At 36.9% G+C, this 23,843-nt stretch overlaps 1 protein-coding gene across 1 annotated transcript in view; it reads left to right on the forward strand.

Moving 5' to 3' along the window:
• Positions 1-18,636, forward strand: part of GRB14 (growth factor receptor-bound protein 14) — a 183,656-nt gene extending 165,020 nt beyond the window's left edge. Inside the window, exons 7-14 of the mRNA XM_006879353.1 lie at positions 2,755-2,865; positions 3,057-3,152; positions 7,819-7,899; positions 14,231-14,347; positions 14,437-14,509; positions 14,652-14,739; positions 17,365-17,458; positions 18,490-18,636. Of these exons, the coding sequence (XP_006879415.1) occupies positions 2,755-2,865; positions 3,057-3,152; positions 7,819-7,899; positions 14,231-14,347; positions 14,437-14,509; positions 14,652-14,739; positions 17,365-17,458; positions 18,490-18,636 (807 nt within the window). The remainder of the gene's footprint in view (positions 1-2,754; positions 2,866-3,056; positions 3,153-7,818; positions 7,900-14,230; positions 14,348-14,436; positions 14,510-14,651; positions 14,740-17,364; positions 17,459-18,489) is intronic.
• The last annotated feature ends 5,207 nt before the right edge of the window (positions 18,637-23,843 follow it).

Below are 23,843 nucleotides of genomic sequence, written 5' to 3' on the forward strand. Positions count from 1 at the left end.
TAGTATATCTAGTATATATAGTATATATATATATTGCTGTTTGCTTTTCTTATGTGCTTTTTGCTTTTGTTTTTGTTGTTTGTTTTATTTCTCAGTTGTGGTCTATGAGAAGTTTAAGAGTCTACTACACTACAGTTCAAAGACATCAGTTCTACTTCTGTCATTCTTATTCACTGTCCAACTTTCAGATGTGTAGGAAGCAATTAAAAGAAATATTGCTCGAATTAGGTACCTGCTCCTTATTCTTTAATCTTACCTTCTTGCTCTTTAATATTTTGGAGAGGTCTTGGACAACAGATTTTTCCCAATGTGTCATTTTCTTGGCTGCTGTTACCATGGGTGTTGATTGTGGCTCCAAGTGTAATGATAATGTGACAACCTTAGCTGTCATGAGGTCATGTCCGGTGGTGAAGATTTTGGTTGTTTGATGTTTGAGATATAATCTGTATTGAAGTCTGTAGTCTTTGCTCTTCTGCAGCAAGTATTGATTTTTTTCCCCCACTTTCTGCAAGCGAAGTTGTATTATCTTTGCATAGTGAAGATTGTTCATGAATCTTTATCCAGTCTTGATGTACATTCTTCATATACTCCAGTGTTTTGAACTATATTACTCAGCATATAGATTGAACAGGCTATATTAAAATGGATACCGTGGTTAGCCTTAGTGTAAATTATGTAGTTTATTCAGCATCCAATATGACATATCTATATGTCAAGGAGACCATTTTCTGTCTTTTTTAAAAATGAAATCTCTATTTTCATTTCTAAAGGTGTAGGCTCATTTACCCACTGCTATAGGGACCACCTACATAGTATTAAAGGAGAGGAGAACTGGCCCTGAGGATTTCTGAGGCTCTGAATCTTTCTGGAAACAAACTGACTAATCTTTCTTCCATAGAGTTGTTATGGAAGAGAACCTTTGGGCTAGCAGTAAAATGCTTAAACCAGTCTGCCACCAGGGCTCCTGTACATGGCATAAGAGTTGAAAAAGCATTGCTTAAAACAAACACTACTTTGAAGAGCAAGCAGGGGCAGAGGGGCGGGAAGTGTATCTAGGACGCATAGCAGAAATCCTCTATTTACCTCCATCTCCAACTTTGCCCTGATGTCCAGGCCTTCGTATTTGCAGCCAACCCGTCCTTGTGGTTCTCCAGTGCCCTAAGGTTTGCTGTATCTGTAATCATGCCACAAAATTCAGGCCAGAGGGAAAGCTCATCATGCTGCTTTCTGTCTCACAGTGTTTCGTAAGCTTTTTTCCTCACACTTGAATGACTCAGGTACATTTTTTGGGCCAGATCATTTTAAATAGTTTTCTTTTCTGCCTTTATTTTCCCATGGAGTTCAGAAGCAGAGATAGCCATTGCATCCAAATCATCAAAATGCCTAAGAACACTGGTTGATGTCCAGTGAGAACCCTTGCTGTATCAATGATCCGAAATGGAATACAAACCAGAAAACCAAACCAGCCGCCATTGAGTTGATTCCCCTCATAGTGACCATGTAGGACATAGCCGGGCTACACCATGGGGTTACCAAAACTGCATGTCTCCGTGGAAGCTGATTACCGCATCTTTCTTCTGCACAGCAGTTGGTAATGTGAACGGCTGAACTTTTGGCCAGCATAATGCTTTAGTCACTGTGTCACCAGGACTGCTCAGCAGCGTGAACGTTTTTATAAATAACTGGAATGCCTTTAGATTTGAATGGTGTTGCTCACATTGATGGTGTAGTGGATTTTCAAGCACTGGGTTTTAAATTTTGATGTTTATATGTGTGGCTTGGAGAGCATTTAAAAAGGCTAGTTGTTATTCCATAGGATTTGATTGGGGCTTGAGAATTCTAAGCCGCTCCCAAGGTGATCTTGATGCTGCTAATCTGAGTTCACATTTACAGTAGGAAGATTTTAGGGAACATTTGAACTTTGGCCAATTTTGATTGTATTTTCCATCCTAGAGTTAAGCCTACCAGAGAATAATATGACCCAGTGATGCCCCATGAAGCACTTCAATAGGTGGTGGATGTTAGTTGCTGTCAAGTCAATTCCAGTTGCTAGGACATGTGCAAAGTAGACTTCCCAAGGGAAAAAAAAGTTGCAAAGTAGGGTCACACTTTACTTTGAACATCAGACCTATCTTAACGCCAAGTGAATTATTCCGGGCAGTCATCCTTCTTTTTGAAAGGAGGAGGTCTGTGCAGCCTCTCTCGTTCTTTCGTGCGGTGTGCTCTTGAGAGATGACACCATTCCTCATGAGGTGCTGTGGTCACAAGGGACACAAGTGTGAGAGAGGACCACTTTGAACAAAGCAGCCATCATCTTGCTTCTCCTTTTTCTAAACTGCTCTGGAAGCTCAAACCAGCTTTCTTCTCTTTCTTGAGCTGCCTTCCTTTAAAATCTGAAACCTGGTTATGAAAATAATTTTGAAAAATCTTTCTTTGCAGTCCTCTCTGCCTCAAATTCCTTGGCATGGCGGCTAAAGAGAATAATTTTCAAACCGGGAGATGGGTTGTGATTTTTTTGTACTACTTGACGTTAAATTATGAGCAAACTGCCTCTTCCTAAATTCAATCAAGTTACATCTAGTTCCTGGTTATTTAAGGATATAGTGACCTAGTTTTCCTTTACTTTTATTTTTGTATACTGAAATTCTATTTGGAATAATTTTTTGCCCAAGGTATAAATTATGTAATAAAATAGAAACACAAAAGAGAGTGTAAAACTATGCATTCATTTCAACTCTCACTTTTTTTTTAAAGGAACCACGGCATTTGCAGTTTTTCAGCGAATTTGGCAATAGTGATGTTTATGTGTCACTGGCAGGCAAAAAAAAACATGGAGCACCGACTAACTATGGATTCAGCTTTAAGGTACAGGCTTAATATTTTGATAGATGAGTAAAGCAAGCCTCAGCCTTTTAGGTAAGCTTGGGTTTCTTTTAATCTCTTTTTGAAAGAGACAGCTTCCTCTTATATATAGGAGAATTTTAGTGGCTTTTATTTCAACAGGTGTTACCTTCAAGATATGCATTAACGATAAACAATGTGCTGTGGCCTTCTAGCCTAACAAAGCAGGAGGGCCCCGAGACCTGAAAATGCTCTGTGCAGAAGAAGAGCAGAGTAGGACGTGCTGGGTGACTGCGATTAGATTGCTTAAGGTAATCTTGCCAGAGGCGCAAATTTCTATTAAATGCTGGGAGTAACCATAAAGGTTTGAACATATCTCTATTTCAAAACATGAAAACACACTGTGGATCTGTGTGGCTACCTGGGAGAGAAGAAAAATCACCACCACCAGGTGTGTGTGTGTTTTTTAAACTCTAAATGATAAACATTTCCAGAGTAGAGTAGGATAACCTAATGTGTTTATCTTGTGTGTGTGAGGTTGTAATAGGAGTAGTATATTTCTATAATGTTACGCTTTTGACTTTTGTAAGAGTATTAGATATATAGCCAAGATGGTTCACTGAAACGTGTGTACAGGACTTTTCTGCATTAGAATGTTGCCAGGTTTATTTTAGATGAGGTATATTTTAGATGTCCCCACCTGGAGATGTTTAATGCAATTGTTTTGTGTTTTTCTCTTGAGCATCTTCTAAAATACTTTTCACATTGAGCTATTATAAGTCAAATTATCATATATGGTTTATTATGGATATATTTTTTAAAACATGTATCTTTGTGCTATGTGGAAATTGCTTTGATAAACATAGCTTGCTGGTGAACATTTTGAAATGAATAAGAACACGTTCTAAAGGTAGATGTTATTGTCGTGTGCTGTCAAGTTGCCTGTGACTCATAGCAACCCTGTGTACACCAGCTCTGAAGCCTGCCTTGTCCTGAGCTGGTCTCATTGACTCCAATATACATACCTGCATTACCCCATTGCCCTAGTTACCGTATCAATCCATCTCATCTGGGGTCTTCCTCTTCTGCACTGTCCCTCTACCCTTCTGAGCATAATGTCCTTCTCAAAGGATCAGCCCTTCCCAACCACATGTCCCAAGTATGTGAGACAGAGCTTCGAAATCCTAGCTTCCAAGGAGAAACTTGATTTCACCCTCTCTAAGACAGACTTACATGTTTTCTTGGCAGTCCATGATATGTTTAAGACTCTTCTCCAGCACCACAACTCAAATGCATCAATTCTTCCTCTATCTTCATTAGTTATTATCCAGCTCTCTGAATTGTGAAGATCATGCACTGAATCAGGCACACGTTAATCTCTAGACTGACATCGTTGCTTCTCTGTACCCTGGAAATAAAGGAATAAATTTAGAGGCTCTTTTAAATCAGTTAGTTCTTGGGGTAGTAACGAGGCAATATGATCTATACGTTGGAATCACCTTGAGAAGCTTTTTGGAGGAACATATGTTCCGCCCCAACCTTGGGGATTCTTACTTAAGTGAATCAATAGTCTTGTCATATAGCATCATGTCGAGACATTGCTAGTTCTTTTTGAAGAAATGCCAGTTACTTCAGTGGTTGTTGTTAGGTGTCACTGAGTTGTCTGCAACTCATAGCCATCTTATGTGTAACACAATGAAATGTTGCCCAGTCATGCCTCAACCTCACAATCGTTTGAGTCTGTTGTTGCAACCCTGTACAAGTCTAGCTCATCGAGGGTCTCCCCCACCCCTTTTTTATGACATTCTGCTTTATCAAGCATGGTGACTTTCTTCAGCGATTAATCTCTCCTGATAGCATGTCCAAAATAAGCAAGATTAACTATAGACTCAGAGGTCATTCAAGATATAGTAAAAGGAAACCTATATGTAATATCGAAATTATAGATTATCCTTTTCCCTTCAATTAAGACTTTTCTATCCTGTTTTAGTTCTTGATCTGCCCTAAGTAGGACAGGGAGATGGTTAAGTTACCTTATGCCCTAGCCCTTGCCAAAATTAAATACACACTAAAGACCTCCAGAGGCCTAGAGGCAGCAACCTAGGACAATATGTTGTTGTTGTTGTTTAATGCCGTCGAGTCGTAGACGACTAGGACAATATACTTTTGAATAAAGTGGTGGTGGCAAACAGATAAATAAAAGATGGCCAAGGAACATGCATGTACCTGTAAAATTGTTAGGTTTAGGTTATTACATTATTGTTGTTGTTGTTGTTATGTGCCGTCGAGTCGTTTGCGACTCATAACGACCATATGTACAACAGCCCTAAACCGTGCTCTGTCCTGTGCCAATCTCATTGCCTCTGACACATCCATCCCAATTACCCGTCACTGAATCAATCCACCTCATAGAGGGTCCTGCCCTCCTGTACCGTCTCTCCACTCTACCCAGCATAATGTCCCTCTCTACAGACCTGTCTCTCCTTACAACATGTCCAAAGTATGTCAGACGAAGCCCCAGAATCCTTGCCTCCAAGGAGCAGCCTGGTTTAACCCTCTCTAGGATGAATCTGTTTGTTTTCTTGGCAGTCCATGGTACATTCAATACTCTTCTCCAGCACCACAGCTCAAAGGCGTCAATTCTCCTGTCCTCCCTAGTCATGGTCCAACTCTCTGATGCATAACAAGTGATTGCAAAAACTATGGCCTGTATCAGGTGTACCTTAGTCTCCAGAGAGACACTGTTGCTCTTAGTTCCCAAAATATATTTTACTAAAAATGATGTTACTCTGCCTTCCTTTTAAGCATATTATGTAATTGAAATTGTATTGAGTAAATTTCATTAGGTGCTTAAAGAAAAATTAAGTTAGAAAATAATATTGAAAATGAGAAATAACTGAATGAAAGCAACCCAAGATACAGGATTGCATACTTGTTAAATGCAAGATCTTGAAAACAATAGCTATTCCGCAGTGTTGCCTAATTGCAAAATACATTCACTTGCCTAAAATTGCCGTTAATGAAGTGATTTTTAGTGGAGGAACAGCTGTGTTGGAGTGGTCTAGGTGAATTCTTCCTAAAGGTAAGATCTGTCCATGCTCTCTCTTTGATCTTATTTCTGTATGACCTGCTTTTAAATTGATTATAGCTCCATGAACAAGAGGATTGTGAAGGATAAGAGAAGTTTGTTCCTTTATGTGTGTGTGTAATTGTGTTTGTACTCTATCAAAATATCTCCAGCCTAAGCGGGATATCATCAGATTCATGCAGAAATCCCTCCAGGACATGTTTGGCCATGGAAATTGGAATTTTTCGTGTTTCTTCGATTAATAAAGTAATTCTAGTCCAGGTGCACGTTCCAGTTGTTGCTTGGGAGTCCAATCCATGTGCTGTTACTTCCTGGACACAAAGAGGCTTTCATACTCAACCTATTTTTAATTACATTGGGGAATTATTTATTTAGTTGGTTAGTTTTGGTCTCCCTTTGTCTAAAATCAGCCTGATTTGACTTTACCACCCTTTTGGTGTCCCAGAAATCCAAAGCAAAATTTAAACAATGTGATAGAAATATTGATCTCAGAGAATCATATAGTGCAGGGAATCCTCAACCTAAGTATCCAGTTTGAGATTTATCAAAGAGGCAGTGGAATTGTTGATCCATTCAGAGATCTCGGGTGGACTTCCCCAGTGTTGCTTAAGGGGGTGTGTGTGATATTCCAGTCCTCAAACCACCAGACATGGCACTCTTCACAAGCGAGCTTTCTTATCACGGGGCAGGGTGCCACATCAGGGCCTATAGTGTTATTTGATGTTAAGAATATCAATTTCAGAATGTAGGTAAAGGTAAGGTAGATCTTAAATTATGGGTCCAAGTGAAAATCTATCAAATGTATCAATGCTGCATAGTCAAAGTTTACCTTTCAAAATTTTTTTTATTATTATTAAATTTTATTAGTTTCAATGAACACTCACAGGGATTCTGGGCTTTCACTCCTTCATTGCCGCACCATTCTCTCCACCCTCCTCCCCAGTTTGTTCTTCTTCCCCGCCATCCAAATGTCTGTTTTAATTGTCCAATTGCCACAGTGCTTGTCAAAGCCAGTTCTGATTAATCTTCTTTGTCAGTGTGTCCTTTGCCATTCCCTATCACTCCTCCCTGAGAGAGACTTCACCCTGATTCATAAGGAAAAGGGGATGGTGTATTCTCTTAGCTACTTCCTGCTGAAAAGGGACGCTGTGGGTTTCAGGGTGAAGGTCTTCTCTCACTACTCTAAAGGGCCCCTTTGGCAGTAGGAAACACATAGACTATTATGGAGATGGATTTTGGAATTTAGATGCACTCTTATTGATTGTGCTTGGCCATACATGTTCATATCCTTGAAGATGTATCATGAGGGTGTTGCAACCTAGAAGACACAAATTTGACTAACAAGTTATAAGTACATGAGTCAAAAATTATGGAAAAGTAAAAGAAAAGATTCTTTCATTGTTTTACAAACCCTCCCCCACGTCCCCTCCACCATGTAACCCTTGCTCTAGACTCCTGTGATGACAGAAATACCTAGTCATAACCTTTCAAAATTTTGGTCATCTTTTTTTTAAAAAATTTTTTTTAAAAATTTTTTTAATTTAGTTTGTTTATTTTTCATTTCAATGAACATCTACAGAGAATTTTGGAATTCCATTCATTCATTGTTGCAAAAAAAATAAAAGGAAAACAAAACAAAAAAAATCAATTCAAAAAGAGGTTTGAGGCATTAAACAATGACTGATAACTGGTCATCAGATGAGTTGTGGGATGACAATAAAGTGTTAACTTGTGTCTATCAAAAAAAATTTTGGTCATCTTGTTTTTAGTAAGGAAAGCTTTCTTCATTTATGAAGCTTTTTTTTTTGGTGTTGATTCTGTCTTCTAATGTGTATGTTGATTTTCATAAATAATAAGTTAAAAACGGTGAAAATGTGTTTGCTTTGCAGTATGGCATGCAGCTGTACCAGAATTACATGCATCCATATCAAGGTAGAAGTGGCTGCAGTTCTCAGAGTATATCACCCATGGTGAGTGCCCAATTTTTTAACTTAGGCTTTATTTTCTTTTTGTTACTTAATTTTAGTGAAGTAAAGTAACTCTTCATCACTATCCCACTATACAGGTACTTTCAATTTTGCATTCTTTGATAAATATATTTTCATCCTATGTGTAAAGTCCTCGTGGTACACAGTATCCAAAAATTTAAAACAGATAATAATATGTTGAAGAAATTTTTAATATGTTTAAAACAAAATACTATGTGACCCATTCATTTGAAGATTGCATCATACATAATAAGATAATTTACAGTGTATTTTACTTGATATTTTAGGTCATGTTTCCTTAATTACTGATGTTGGTTGTGCATTTGTGTTTTTCTGAGATTTGTTTTTTCTTCATAATCTAGTCTATGTATAAGGGGCTCTGGTGGCTTAGTTATAAGAAATTGTGCTGCCAACCCAAAGGTATGCAGTTCAAACCTACCAGCTGCTCCATGGGAGAAAGATGGACAGTCTCCTCCCATGGGACTTACTGCCTCTGGAAACCTACTGGAGGGTCACTTATCAGTTGGTTCCAACTCAACAGTACTCAACAACAACAACAACAACAACAACAACAACAACAATTATACTTATGCCAGTGGTTTAGAATTATAAATGATGCACTGTATACATCTGTGCTCTTTCATATTCTGTCTTTCTAGCGATAAAACCACCTAAAACTTCAGACTTCTTAAAAAGTTGACTTTTTTTGCAGGAAAACCCTAAATAATAAATTGAAACATAGGCCACGCATTGTTATCTCTGACACTGCTTCTCAGATTGATAGTAAATGTAACTTGAATGTCTACTTGCAGACACGCACACATCTTTACTTCTTGGGGCATACTTTTAATTTTCTGTACATTAACACTAGAAATTTATGTCTGAATTTAAGGTTTATGCTTTGCTATTCCTCCCCCTCCCTTTCTTTGTAACTTAATATTGAGTATATTAAGAATTCATATGTAGATGTCAGGGTTACAAATCGGTTATCATGATTTTTTTTCAAATTGCATTTTCATCCTGGTTAAAAATGTAAAATATATTCTTCATGACCGTGACCATGGAAGGAACACTTCTGCTCCATGTGGTGCTCCATACTTAGTGCCAGGAGTGAGCCATGAAATCATGTTGATTACTCAGTGTGAGAAACTCTCTTTTAAAGAACTCCAATTCTGTAGCTATATTGCTTTAAGTCGTGGAAGAGTAACTTTTCGTCCTTGTCTCATATGATTTTTTAAGCCCTAAAATAAGCAACTAAAGAATAGAATGAATTTTGAAAGAGCTGTTGCCTTGAAGTGAGTGTTTTCTTTTATCCTTCTCTTTGAATCCACATAAATATAGAGAAGAGAGAACTCTGGTCATTTAGTCCTAATAAATCACACTGCCAACCTGAAGGGACATGGTTCGACTCCACTAGGTGCTTCATGGGAGAAAGCAGAGCAGGCTCCTCCTATGTGATTTACTATATCTGAAAACCAGCTGGAGGGTTGGCTATGCGTGAGCTCTGACACAATGATACATAAAACAACAACATACAAAAAAGAGTAATGAATTTTATTGTCTTAGTCCTTTCTTAACTCCTTCCATATTTCTTTTAGAGTCCAAAGCTACTAAAAAGAAATATTCTAATAGAAGCCAAACAGTAGGAGAAAATTATTATTTAATTTCCTTCTAATCATGGAAGACAAAGTATTTTCTATAATTCTCACTGATGTTAGCTTACAAGTCTGGTAGATTCTCGTCATTTGCCAGGAAAGGTGATCAGTGTGTAAATGGTAGTTTGGTTGCTGACTTGTTTGGCCTCCATGTATGTGAAGAGACATCAGGCAAATCTAGGTTGGACATTAATGTCCCATGGAAGCATCTAGAAGGATCAGGAAATTTCTTTCTGGAAAAGGTAGCCATTGCATACTGTATGGAGCCCAGTTCTACTCTCTCCCACGTAGGGACCCAGTAACTCCTGATTTTAAGGCATGGGCAGTCATTGGCCTGTGTGGTGAAGACTGTACTTTGGCAGTTCTCATGATCTGAGAGAGTAGCATCTGAAAATAGAATTCTAGTGAGGATAATGATCAATTTGAGAATTATTCTGTCTTTATTCTTGATTTCCCGAAATGGACAATAAGAAATTTAGGGAGGCAGTTTTGTTTCCTTTAATGTCCTGGGTTTTGTGCCAAGAACCATGTTCAGTGATGAAAACAAACAACTCAGTGTATTTTAGCTATATTTTAAAATGAACAATAATTCCTACTTAACTCTTCTATATATATATTTTTTGAGAATGAAAATGTAAAAAAAATATTTTCTTATACCATGATGCAAAAATTGTTCTATAGAGCACATGCTCGCTACTCCCATCAGCCTTTGAAATAGGAAACAGCAGCAAAATCGATGGAAGTCAAATGTGTGCATTCCTTCTTAAAGCAAAGTAGTGTTGTTAAAGAGGCATCCCTCTCTGTGGATCTGGTGGGATAAGGGAGATGGGGAACACATCTACTCGGATTCTTCTTATTTTTTTGTGCTAGGATGAACATTTCAAATGGCAGTTTGATTCTATGGTACATTAAAAAGTGAAGAATTGGCATATCTGTTCTTGTTGTTTTTATGTTCCGTCGAGTTCCTTGAAACTCATAGCAACCCTGTGTACAAGAGCCCTAAATTCTGCTCTGTATTGTGCCAGTTTCACTGTCTCTGACACCCCCACCCCGATTAACCCCAGACACTGAATCAATCCATAGAGGGTCTTCTCCTCTTGTGCTGCTCCTCCACCCTCCCAAGCATGACGTCGCTCTTCAAGAACTGGTCCCTCCTTGCAACATATCCAAAGTATATCAGACGAAGCCTCAGAATCCTTGCTTCCAAGGAGTAGTGTGGTTTAACCCTCTCCAGGATGAACCTGTTTTCTTAACAGTCCATGGTACATTTAATACTCTTCTCCAGCACCACAGCTAAAAGGCATCAATTCTCCTTCTATCCTCCCTAGTCATTGTCCAACTCTCTGAAGCATAACAAGTGATTGAAAAGACCATGGCCTGTATCAGACACATCTTAGTCTCCAGAGAGACACCATTACTCTTCAGTACTCTGGAGATGTCCCTAATAGCAGACTTTTCCATCACAATATGTCTTTTAATATCCTGGCTGCTGGTGCCAAGAGTGTTGATTGTGGAGCCAAGCAAACTAAAGCTGTGAACAATCTCAATCTCTTCACCATCCATTCTGGTGATGCCAACTGGTCCAGTGGTGAGAATCTTTGTCTTCTTGATACTGAGCCTCAGTCCATATTGAAGGCTGGAGACCTTGACCTTCTGCAGCAAGCGCTTCGGGTCCTCCTCAGTTTGAGCAAGCAGGGTTGTGTCATCTGCATAACGCAGATTGTTGATGGATCTTCCACCAATCCAGATGCCACACTTCTCCTCATAGAGCCCCAGCCTCCCAGATAATCTGTTCTGCGTATAGATTGAAAAGGTATGGAGACAGGATGCATCCCTGGCATACACTTTCCCAATTTTGAACCATGCAGTGTTCCCATTCTTCTTAGAGTCAGCCACAGTTTGTTATGATCCACACAGTCAAATACCTTTTTACCTTTTCAGAATCAATGAAGCACAGATAGACATTCCTCTGGTACTCCCTGCTTTTACCTAAGATCCATCTAACATCAGCTACAATATCCCTAGTACCGCGACCCCTTCTAAACCCAGCCTGCATTTCTGGCAGTTCTCTGCTGATGTACTGTTCCAGTTGTTTTTAGATAATCTTCAGCAGAATCTTGCTTGCATGTGAAAACAGTGATACTGTTCTATAATTTCCATACTCTGTTGGGTCACCTTTTTTTGGAATGGGAACAAATAGAGATCTCTTCCAGTCAGTTGGCCAAGTGGTTGTTCTCCAGATTTCTTGGCACAACTTGGTGAGCACATCCAGGGCATATCTGTTACTGAATTATAAACTATGTGTGACCTTGGCCAAGTCACTGGCATGCTCCAATATAAAAGATACACTTTTTATCTTCGCCTCGAGAAACTGAAGTTCTGTAAATCTGGATAAAGCAGATGAGAGAGCAAAATCTGAGGAAATTCTTTGCCCCTTCACTAAGCACCATTCTGGTAGCTTTCTTTAAATCTTTTAGTGAGGTGACAGAGAGCAAGTGGCTACTAACTGCCATTCAAGCAACACTACCTGAAACACATTTAAGTGCAGATCTCTCTAAGGTGACAGGATCCGATTCCAAAGTGTGGCCTACGTCATTTAGGGAATATTTTTCATTTCTAAAAAGTACCATAAAAATCATAGACCCTTTTATAGGGCTTGTTCTGCATCCCACTAGAAGAAAAGGCTAGAAAAAGCTACAGAACTAGGCCAATTCTGAATGTTTTCACCGTTGCTTTCCTATATAAAAGAAGTTAAGCTGAAAATGACCTTTTGAGTTCAACTTAGATGCTACTTCACTTCCATTTCTTTGTCCACCAAAGGTACATGATTAATTTTTCATCCCTCACCTGCCATTCAGTAAAAATTAAACAAAACCAAATCTTTGTAGCAAATAAAATGTTCCTTATTTATGTTGTAGTCACCCTACTTAAGTAATTGTGGAACAGGAGATACTCTTTCATTCCTTCCTGTGCTAAGGTAAGGGGGGGATCAGAATACTTGGTGGTGTTTATTGTTTTCATTCCTAACAGTATTTTTATGTTATCAGGAGCTTGCAATTATAGCGTCCATCTTGGCATGTGAAGGGAGAGATATTATGAGGATAAAGCTATCATTATGATTGGGGCTAGTTACTGGGCGATTTAGGCAGGTAGGAGCTTTTTATTAATGTCGGCAAAGCAAAAGTATATCCAAGTGGTCCACAGCCCTGCACAGAAGATCACGGGGTGAAAAGGGCAGACTAAGGTGTGACAGCAAATAGAGATTACAGAGACAGCATCTGTCTGCAAAGAGCAGCTGTCAGTTATAAAGGCTCCTGTAACAAATGAAAGATTCCTTGCCAGATCTCTAGAAATACAGATGAACCATAAAAATGTTGTGAACCACTACATCATGGTTTCAAGAAAAACTAACAAATGATAATAAAGAGAAATGTGCAGCGCAGTGATAAATGAACCTGGAATATTTTTGTGTGCATAAAATTTTGTCTCAAGCACACAATTGACTGTTAGACAAAGCTAGAAATGTCTGAACCTGGAAAGAAGTATATAGTATGGTCTTAACAAGCCATGCATCCCCAGATCCATTTTAGGTTCATGCTTTGCTATTAGAACAGTGTCCTTTATTTTATTCTGTTAATGAAAAGAGGTAGAGTAACTGGATTTTTCCACGTTACCATTGGAAGCATTTTGATTCTTCAAATTGTATAAAGTGAATTAGAATCTCAACTGAAATCTTTGATGATTGTTTTTAAAATGTATATGCTCTATTGTAGGGTTCCTAATTTTTGAAAGATGATTGAGACATAGAGCTCCAATCAGATAAGCAAAAAAATTGGAATAAAATAAAAATGCAGTGCCAGTTTTTAAATGTGAAAAAGAGATGACTTTATTGTTTGTTCAATATGTGGTTGTTTCAAGACTTTTTTTAATATGTTCTTTCGTCCTTAATATTTATTCTGGAACCTCTAATATTGGTATGTTCTCAGAAACTAAAAAATGTTTATATATTAATTCATAATAATTTTAATGTTTTTAAATTACTGAAATTTTACTGCATTTTATTTTCTTATTAGGGTAAAAATTTATGTGATAAAGTTCAAACTACATGCTCTCATTTGTTCCATTTAAGTCTGCATACATTTATTTCTAAAGAAATAGTGTAAGTTAATTTTCGTTGGTGCTAGTGTGCATTTTGAATTTTATTAAATAGCTGTCTTGTAAATAGATGGACTGGACATTGAAATAATAACTAATGAGTCTCGGAAATTGGGAAGGAATGAAATAATGGCTCTTCTTATATATATATCATATATATTCTTTCCTATTTCTCTAGAGAGTATGGTTAAAAGTGACATGGTTGTTAAAGTAGAAAGTTATTCTTATCTTAGAAGCTTTAATTATCTTTATTCAGAATGAATTAATTGCTTTAATAAATAACTGAAATTTATTTAATTAAAATGTTTTATAGACTTTTTTTTTTTATCTTGAATGTTTGGGTTTTGGGTTTTTCCCTCTAATATTTTATTGCTAACCACTGTCGGCACAACATTCTAGAATGGGAAGCTATTTCTAGCAAAACCCTGGAAGATAACTTTCAAATCTATTTTCATAGTCAAAAGAGTGGGATTTTTTTTTCTTTTCTGTTGTTTTCTTCTCAGAGAAGTATATCAGAGAACTCCCTCGTAGCAATGGACTTCTCAGGCCAGAAAAGCAGAGTTATAGAAAATCCCACAGAAGCCCTTTCTGTTGCTGTTGAAGAAGGACTTGCTTGGAGGGTACAAAATGGCTTTCCTTTCTTTGAAATAGATTTGTAAATGAAGTTTTTATACCCAAATTTGAAATGATTTTCCCCTTTCTTGCTCAGAAAAAAGGATGTTTACGATTGGGCATTCATGGTAGCCCCACTGCCTCTTCACAGAGTTCTGCCACAAACATAGGTATGTCTGTTTATGTTCACTGTAACTGGGTGGCTGTCTAGAAATGTATTTAAATAAAGTCACTGGGTGTGGTGAACCTTACATGCAAATAAGTTGTGATTATTTAAAATAAACCCTGTATTTATCCACTTTATTTCTTCAGCTATCCATCGATCACAGCCATGGTTTCACCACAAAATTTCTAGAGATGAAGCTCAACGACTGATTATTCAGCAAGGTCTTGTAGATGGGTAAGTTTGATCTCTTCGGATTTCATTGGAAACGATATTTCTCCTATAGGTAGTATTGTTTGTCCCTCACAACGTATGTTTGAGGTTGGCCTATCATAGGACAGAAGTTATTTTGTCCTTGAAGGATGGTTAGTTACTTTTGTATCCTAATAATTTCACTCACTGCCTTGAGGAGGATAGTGACTTTCTAGTGAGTTTCGGAGTCCTTAAATCTTGGGCAGTCTCCTCCTGTGCAGTTAACTGCCTCTGAAAACCCACCTGTGGGTCAGCTATGGGAGGGTTACATCTTGAACTGTGTATGACAGTATACAACAACAACAACAAATCTTCGTGAGGACTGTTCATCTTTTTCCTGTTGAATGGGAACTGCCAGAAAAGTGTAGCCTTTTGGTTAACAGCAGTCTGTTGCATATGATACCACTAGAGTTCCAAGTAATAGCTGCCTCATATACCAAGTAATTCCTCATATTGTGGGGTACTATTGAGTCAGAACTGACCCATAGCTGACACTCGGGCAGGTTTTCAGAGGCCGTTAATCACTTTCTAGTAATCTATACCCGCCCATACTCACTTAATACCTAGTTTATGCTGAGTATATTTATTGTAGAAATAGATAACTGCATAGGATACTTGGCTCTTAACCAGTGATCACAGATATTACACATTTTGTAATCCCAGTATCTCAGATATCATTAATTAATGGGAAAAGAACTTGCTTTTTGAGTATATGCTAAGTTGGTGGTAGATATTGGGGAATATTTTCAATTTAAACTTAATATGCTGCTTAAGTGTGACTTATCTTATGTTATTTTTCCAGACCATATTTTAAAGTATATTGCTAATTGTTTCTTACATAGTTCAATTATTTTAAAACTCTTTTCTTTCTCTCTTATAAATTTCAACACCTTAAAGTCATGTAAATCTATGCGGTGTATTCTTGACAGTTTCTCATTTTATCTTTTCTTTCCCCACTGGATGTTACGGAAGATGAAGAAGAAATATAAAGTGCATTATAAAATATTATAATACAAAGAATTTCATTTTTCTTAAGTTGCTTAGAGTAGAATATACTTTTCATAATATTGGCTAAAGTTCCTTCTAAACGTTAGTGAACATTGTGAGAATTTTGTTGAGATATGAATGAGAAAGGAAACCAGCATCACTTAAATACGTGGTAGAATCTTTTCTGTTTAAGGGCTGGCTTGAGATGATATACAAGATTTCAAGGTGATTTAATTCTGTCATTTGGATAAAAACACATTTTCATAGGAAATTACTAATATCAGTTTGGCATTTTGCCACATGCTTAAGAAGATTTTAATATATTGCCTTATATGGAATACAGACATTTTAGATATCAATTTGAACAATGTACAGAATTACAATCTAATGAAACCAAGAAAAGAATAAATCAGAAAAGAATGCTAAAATATTTTTTAAAATCTTAATTTCCTTTAATTTTGTGCCAACTGTTATTAATAGTGTGGAATAAATCTGTGAAGAATGAGAATATCCTTTTTGTGTTTGTGTGTGTTCTTTTGGAAAGACCGGCTGGTGACAAGCAGTCCACTAGGTGGCAGTGGTGATCTACTTGGAAAAGAGAGACTTGCAGCTTGATTTATCAGTGAAACTCCCTTTTGTCCCATCTTCCCAGTGATGTAATGTCGGAATCTCATGCAGCACAATTGAAATGGATAATCTCAGCGGACATCTGTGATGGCTCAAATTTAGCTGCTTCTGGCCAGGCACAGTGAGATTAGTATTGGAATCACCGGTTGGGACTATTCACACAGTCTGTTCGCCAACAATTAATGCGAAACTAGTTTTGCCCTATATTACCAGTAAATAGGAATCCATGCCTGGCAGCATTTTCTTTTAGGCCATTAGGCCATGTCTTGTTTTCTAGCTTGACATTATAAAGGCCTTTCCGCCTCATTCTTCAGGGTTAAAGTACATGTGGTTTGAGGTTTATTGTTGCTGTTGTTTTGGGTGGTTTTTGTTGTTTTTTTTCCTTATTAAGACATTTTGCTTAATCATTTAATAAATGATCACAGGATGGATTTTTTTTTAAAGAACATATCCTTCTCTCACTACACCTACTGTCTTCTATGTATTTAACAGTTGGAACTAGAGTTTAAATAAAGAAAGGAGATCCAGGGTACAAGAGTAGAAGAGGGAGTAAAAAAAAAAAATTATTCTTTTAAATAAATGAATTTTGGTTTTAAAGCCTCAAATGACAGAGAAATTAATCATACGCTAATGTCTCATTCTCTGTGTGAGAGACAGTTACCCATGAATACCCAATTTCCCAGAGAAAAGAGAGAGAGCACTAATTGTTGATGCCAGCATAACATTATATTGATTATTGTGCGCAAACAGTCTGACAAATGGGACATATATTAAGCCTATTAAAATGACATTAGTGCCAACGATAGTTTTATAGTTACGATACAGTATAGTTTATACTGTATCAATTACTGTGTTAGATAATCCCAGCCAGTGAATCACAAGGGGAATCCCAGGTTACAGAATTTCTGGATATACTTCTTGCGTTTGTCACTTGCTATTCTTCTTTGAGATCCATGAGTAAACATAAAAACATTGAAATTCCTTCTCTCTTTGTAGAGTTTTCTTGGTACGAGATAGTCAAAGTAATCCCAAAACTTTTGTACTGTCAATGAGTCATGGACAAAAAATAAAGCACTTTCAGATTATACCAGTAAGTAATTTGTGATTTCGCATTCCTATATTAGAAATGATGTTAATATATAAGCTTTGGGGGAACTTTGGTTCTCTTTTGCTCTTTTATTAGATATCATTTGGGAGCTTGTGCTTTGACTGGAGTTAAATTTGGCAGAAATCATTTTATGAGCCTGAATTAATATAAGAGATACAGGAATTGTAAAAATTAAATTTTCCTTTTTCCACAAAATAGATTTAGCAATATTGTGTAGACCTCATGCCACCTGTTATTAAAAGGCCACTCCAGATTATTTCTCTTGAATTCTACTAATGCTTTTTAAAAAAACCAATTTGTTAGAGTTCTATCTCCTTTCAAGAGTATTGTTTAGTTTTGTTAATAGTTATAGATAAAAAGATAAGGCTTGTGTAGTATTGAAATTTTAGAAAAGTATCACAAAAGAGGAGTATAATACAGGTTTTCCTTTTTGATTTGCCTATTTTTGAGACTATCCAAAAATTATATAAATGATTCTCTCTGCTTCTTTGATTATGTGATCAACACTTGTAATAAGTATGACTTTTAATGCTAGAAGCCTTCATTGTAAAAAAAGAAAAAAGATGAAGTCTGATTGACATTCCATTAGCATAATATTTGATTGCTTCAGAATCAATTTAGTGACCCAAATTATGTGAGTATTCCTTTTTAATATACTAAGGGAGGCTGTTAAGTAGACATAATATTTAGAAACAGAAATTACTTTATGTAAATGGGAGCATTAGAGCCTGTTTACTTTTACACAGTATATTTCCCATTTCTCACTGTTCATTGATTTAATATAGTCAACACTGGGAGAATTAAAAGTGGGGGAGAGGGAAATAAAGCTACCCTGTGTAAGATGATGTGTCTTTTAAATGATAATTAAAAAAAATAAGTCAACATTTTCTCATTATTTTTAGAATTATAAATGTATGTATCTGGATACAGAAAGCCACAGTCTGGGACAGATGATAGCCGTCCTTCTGGATGATTGATTTATTCTTTTCAGTAGTTTCCTTTTCTTCTTGCAGGTAGAAGATGATGGTGAGATGTTTCATACCCTGGATGACGGTCACACACGGTTTACAGATCTAATCCAACTAGTGGAGTTTTATCAGCTCAATAAGGGTGTACTTCCTTGCAAGTTAAAGCATTATTGTGCGAGGATTGCTCTTTAGCCAAATCAGAAGTGACTTGTTAAACTACTGAAGAAAAAGAACTCTAGGATAAACAAGCAAACCCACAAATAAAAGGATGAAAATGTTGCCATGGTGAAAGGATTGTGTTTTACCTGCAAGTTACAAAGAAAAAAAAATTAGTTGTGCATTGCAAATAAGCGAAGACTTGGATTGATGTGACATTCATCATTTAAATTAATTAATTTGAATTAAACTCCAGGAAAAATTAATTTGTTGTGCTCTTGTGTGATTTTTCTATTACTGTAATAATGCCAACTCTATGAACCTTGAGAAAAGACGAAAGTTATAGAAAGGCTTCAGGTCTTTTGTTCATAGGGTTACTATGCGCTGTGCTCAACTCGAAAGCAATCAACAACAACAACCACCCTTGAAGTCACTGGTGGCATCGTCTCTGGGGAGTTTTTGCCAACTCCAAGGCAACGCCCCTCTGGCAGTTCGATTCCACCAGCCGCTCCATGGGTGAAGGATGAGTGATGTTCTCCCTTGTGCTGTTCAACATCTGAAAACCAGCTGGAGGGTCAGGGTCAGCTCTGCGTCAGTTCTTGATAGTGAGGGAGTGCCTACCTACGCTTACTTCAGGAGCTCCGGTGCCATAGTGTGTAGGGTATTGAGCTGCTAACCAAAATCTCACTGACAAGATAGGAAACCATTTATAATTTATAGTAGATCATTTGTATTCACATTACTAGTTTTTAGAACTTGAAACATGATAAAACTTGAGCTTTCAATTAAGAGACATTCCCTGTAACTTGCTAACAACATAGAAAATGAATTTGTACTAGCTTTTTCCATGTGTATTATTTTATGTTTATCATAACAAAACATATTTTGGAGAAGTGTCTTAAATTTAATTTGGAATATATTTACTTCTTCTGAATGACTTTTATTACTATTGAAATATCAATTATGCTATAAACTTTAGGCTATAAATTTAATGATATACTGCTAAGTATGCACACTGTTCAGGTTTTTTGTTCATGTAATGATTTACTGGAACTCACTACTTTTCTGGAAATGACTAAAGGGAAAAATAAGTTTCCCATATCTTCTTATGACATAGAATATGTCACAATGTGACATTATCACCTTAATATCTATCTCATATTTCCCTTATGCTCTAACTTTCAAAGGACTTTTTAGATCCTTCACTACTGGATTATTAACCTAATCGAAAGGGAAGGAATTAAAGATTCAGATTCTCTAAGGATCTTGTGTAGGTAAATCCTTTGCTCTTTGTGTAGAGCACCTTTTCAGTTTTCAGCAAAGTCAGTAGGGAAGTCATTAATTTTTGAAATTTAAAGGCACCATGCCCCTCTTCTGAGAACATGAGGCAATCTAAGATAGTTTAAATGTGATGCTACACATTTTCCCCTGTTGTATGTCTGTGTGTTTTTGTCAAAGACATTACATAAACATTAATATGATACAAGATGGTATCTACTTTTGATTGACTCTTGATATTTGTGGGAAACTCAGAAAGATATTTTAAATAATTTAAATTACATACTTTAAAAGTTTTATACTTAGCAAAGCATCTGAAAGCATTAATGAAATCCTAATAAGATTAACCACCACTGCAAAAAGACTTATTAGCTGACTTTTTAAAAGTACCAATTTCATTTTAGCCAATGCAAAGCTACCTTCTAAAACATCCTGCCTTATAATCCTGTTATTATAAAATACCCAATTGAGTTCCACAGAAGCTTGGAAAACAGTCTTTAAATGAAGCACAGAGGATAAACATACACCTTTCCACTATAAAGAATGACCTGGAGTAGTTCCAATTTGTAAAAATAGCTCTGTGTTTTGACTTAGAACACATTTTCTTATTTTCCACTTAGTGCAAATTGGCAAGATCAGAAAATAATATTTTAATTACCTGTCCAATTTATGACTTTGAGTCCAATTTATGCTTATGTCTTTTGCTTGTGTCTATAACTTTATTAATAATCAAAAGATATTGTAATATCCAGATTTTATGTATAATTTCTTACTTTGATCTCAAAAGATATCATCTAAAAAAGTTATAAGAAAAAGTTGACAAAAGGAAACCCTTATTTCCCTGATTTCTTTCCATAAAAGTACTTGCTCCCATGTGCTTGCATGTGTATGTACTTTATTCTAGTATGCAACAAAATCTTAGAAATATTCACCCATTTTACAGTATTATAAAGATGGCCCTTTGTATGCAAAAGTAGGCTGGGCCCTGACTAAGTCTCCAGTTTGGAGGTTCCTGTGTGAAGCAGCTGGATTCTTGAGGGTAGGTTGTTTTTGGAGTAAATTGTGCTTGGGGAGAACATTGTTTTAAGTGGTACAACACTTATCTTTTGTTTTCTGTACTGATATAACTTGGAGTGGCTGTGATACTGAATGCTGTGCCACTGGTGTGTCAAATGCCATAAAAGTAACCCATGATAGACAGGGTTTGGTAGAGCTCACAGATTAATATAGTCTTGGAAGCAGTATTTGGTATCCAATTCTTAAATTACAGTTCTTTTAAAACCCTAGTGCACTAGAGGAATGATGACCATTATAGAACAAGGTTCAGATCTTTTGTTCATAAGGTTGCTATGAGTTGTACTCGACTTCACGGCACCTAATAACGACACAGTATCATAATCCATTTCATCTAGGGTCTTCCTCGCCTGTGCTGTCCCTCCACCCTTCCAACCATGATGTCCTTCTCCAAAGACTGGCCCCTCTTGGCAACATGCCCCAAGTATGTGAGATGGAGCTCCAAAATCCTTGCATCCAAGAACCAGCTTGATTTCACCCTCCCCAGGACACACGTGTTTGTTCCTTTAGCCGTCCATGGTTTGTTCAGTACTCTTCTGCAGCACCACAACCCAAAGGCATTGATTCTTCTTTTGTCATCCTTAGTTATTGTGCAGTTCTCTGATGTATAGCAAGTAATTGTGAAGACTATGGCTTCGATCAGGTGCCTCTCAGTCTCTATACTGACATTATTACTCTTCAGTACTCTGAAGAGACCCCAGACAGCAGGCTTTCCCAGTGCAATTTTTCTTTTGATTTCCTGGCTGCTGGTACCAAGAATATTGATCGTGGAACCAAGAAAGCTGTTATTGTTAACAATCTCTGTTTCATTTCCACTTATCGTAGTGTTGCCAATTGGCCCAGTGATGAGAATATTTGTTTTCTTGATGTTGAGTTTCAATCCATATTGAAGACTACAGTCCTTGACCTTCTACAGCAAACACCTCAGGTCCTTCTCAGTTTCAGCAAGCAAGGTAGTGTCATCAGCATACCTTTGGTTTGACAGACAATGAAATTGGCTCAAGATAGGACAGAGTTCAGATCTATTGTGCATAAGGTCACTATGAATAGCAGGGACTCAAGGGCCCATAAGAACTAGTAGTATAATGTGTCCTCCAAATAAATGTAAATTGACTTTGGATTTTTTTTTTTTTACTTTTACATTTGTAGTCAAATTCTTCTAGCTTTTACAATTTTGGATTCAGAAGTCATATGTTTCACATCTATTTTCTTCCTTTTCTGTTGAAATTTTGAAGTTGTTCTTTCTGCTTCAGTTCCCTAGAAATATGCCAATCCAGAAATTATTTGGTCCATATTGTGGCATTTTTTCTCTCTCTCCTTAGATTGAGGGATTTGATAATTACCTTGAAACATCTAGGAGACATAATCAAACCAAAGTTCTAAAGAGTGGCTCAATTTAGCATAACGTGTCTCAAGCATGTCCTTAAGGAAACTCTTACGGGTTTGAGTATTTTAACTCTCTATAGGGTGGGGCTACATCAGTCGACCAGAATCATTGTCTTTCTGAACACCAAATGTGCCAATTAGACACAGAGAATTGCCGTTCTGTTTGACGGCCGCTCCTCTGTAGAGCACAAATTGTCTTTGACGATTGCTCCAACTTGGCATGCAAAGCTGGCTTCACTGTTGAGAAAGGTCTCTCTGTCGCAGACACTCTTCAGCTTTTCTGTATGTCGGTTATGTTTAGTGGTCTGGTGAAAATTAAGGATCCCCGTCTTTAGGTACATAAAAGAAATTTATACTTTTCTGTGTGTTGGGTGCTTTTAGTAGCCTGGTGAAACTTATGGATCCCTGTCTTTAGAAACATAAAAGAATTTTATATATTTAGGAATTTTAAAGAAATCAATTTATATAGAAACATAATTCTATAAAATTGTTTTGAGTGTTAGAGCTTGGATCTACCATCTTTCTGGTTGTGTTGTCACTTAAATTTTCTGGTATTGTATTCTTTAAAGGACAGAGTGGGTGATTATCAGCCAGTGTTAGCCATACTTCCAGGGGGGCATAGACTCAGTGGTTTGAGGTACAGGATTTTCTTCATATGTGATTAATATTCACTCATTGAAATTTCCATGTCTGTTTCTTGCCAATTCTGGACCCCTATTTTTAACACTTGTGACTTTTGGGAAGATTATTTATTGCACCACAGCTTGTCTGGGCGCATATCAGTGAACACCCAAAGATTCAGTGTAGAGATTTCCCAATTTGAGCAAAGCTTTCAAGTTCATTTCTAACCATAATACTGTTACTGCAATTGAGAGAGTTTATAATATTAGTCCTTTGTAGTGCCAATTTTCTTTGTGAAAATAATTCATAACTCTTTACTATGATTATATGCAATAAGGAAAATTTACAATCTCAGTTAAGATGACAACACTTGAGTAGTACTTTTTGAATTTGAATCCAGTCCGTTATGCAGAAAGTTTATGTTGTTGTGTGTCGTCAAGTTGGAACTGACCCACTGGGTTTTCAGAGGTAGTAAATTGTGTGGGAGAAGGTTGGCCATCCTTATCCCATAGAACAGCTGGTGGATTCAGATCATGTGCCCTTGGCAGTGCAGTAAGGCTTCTTAACACTTTTCTTATTTTTTCATACCATAAAGTTGGAACTGACCCATAGATGACCCTCGAGCAGGCCTTTAGAGGCAGCAAAGCCAATGAGAATAAATTTCCCATATTCTGCAGAGTAGCTAGTGGATTCAAACCACATACATTTGCGTTGGCAGCACAATAACCTACCACTAAGTCACCATGATGTATTCATTCTTCATGAATAGAGGGAATCATCATCATCATAGTTACCATCATGACTTTTTAAGTTGTGTCTGCTGTTAAAGATTAATGTAAGGTGCTTAGCATCTTGTCCAGAATCTTATACTAATTTTAAACAAA

Source organism: Elephantulus edwardii, unplaced genomic scaffold (assembly GCF_000299155.1).
Source record: "Elephantulus edwardii isolate Elephantulus edwardi_28Jun2011 unplaced genomic scaffold, EleEdw1.0 scaffold00003, whole genome shotgun sequence".
Lineage (NCBI taxonomy): Eukaryota > Metazoa > Chordata > Mammalia > Macroscelidea > Macroscelididae > Elephantulus > Elephantulus edwardii.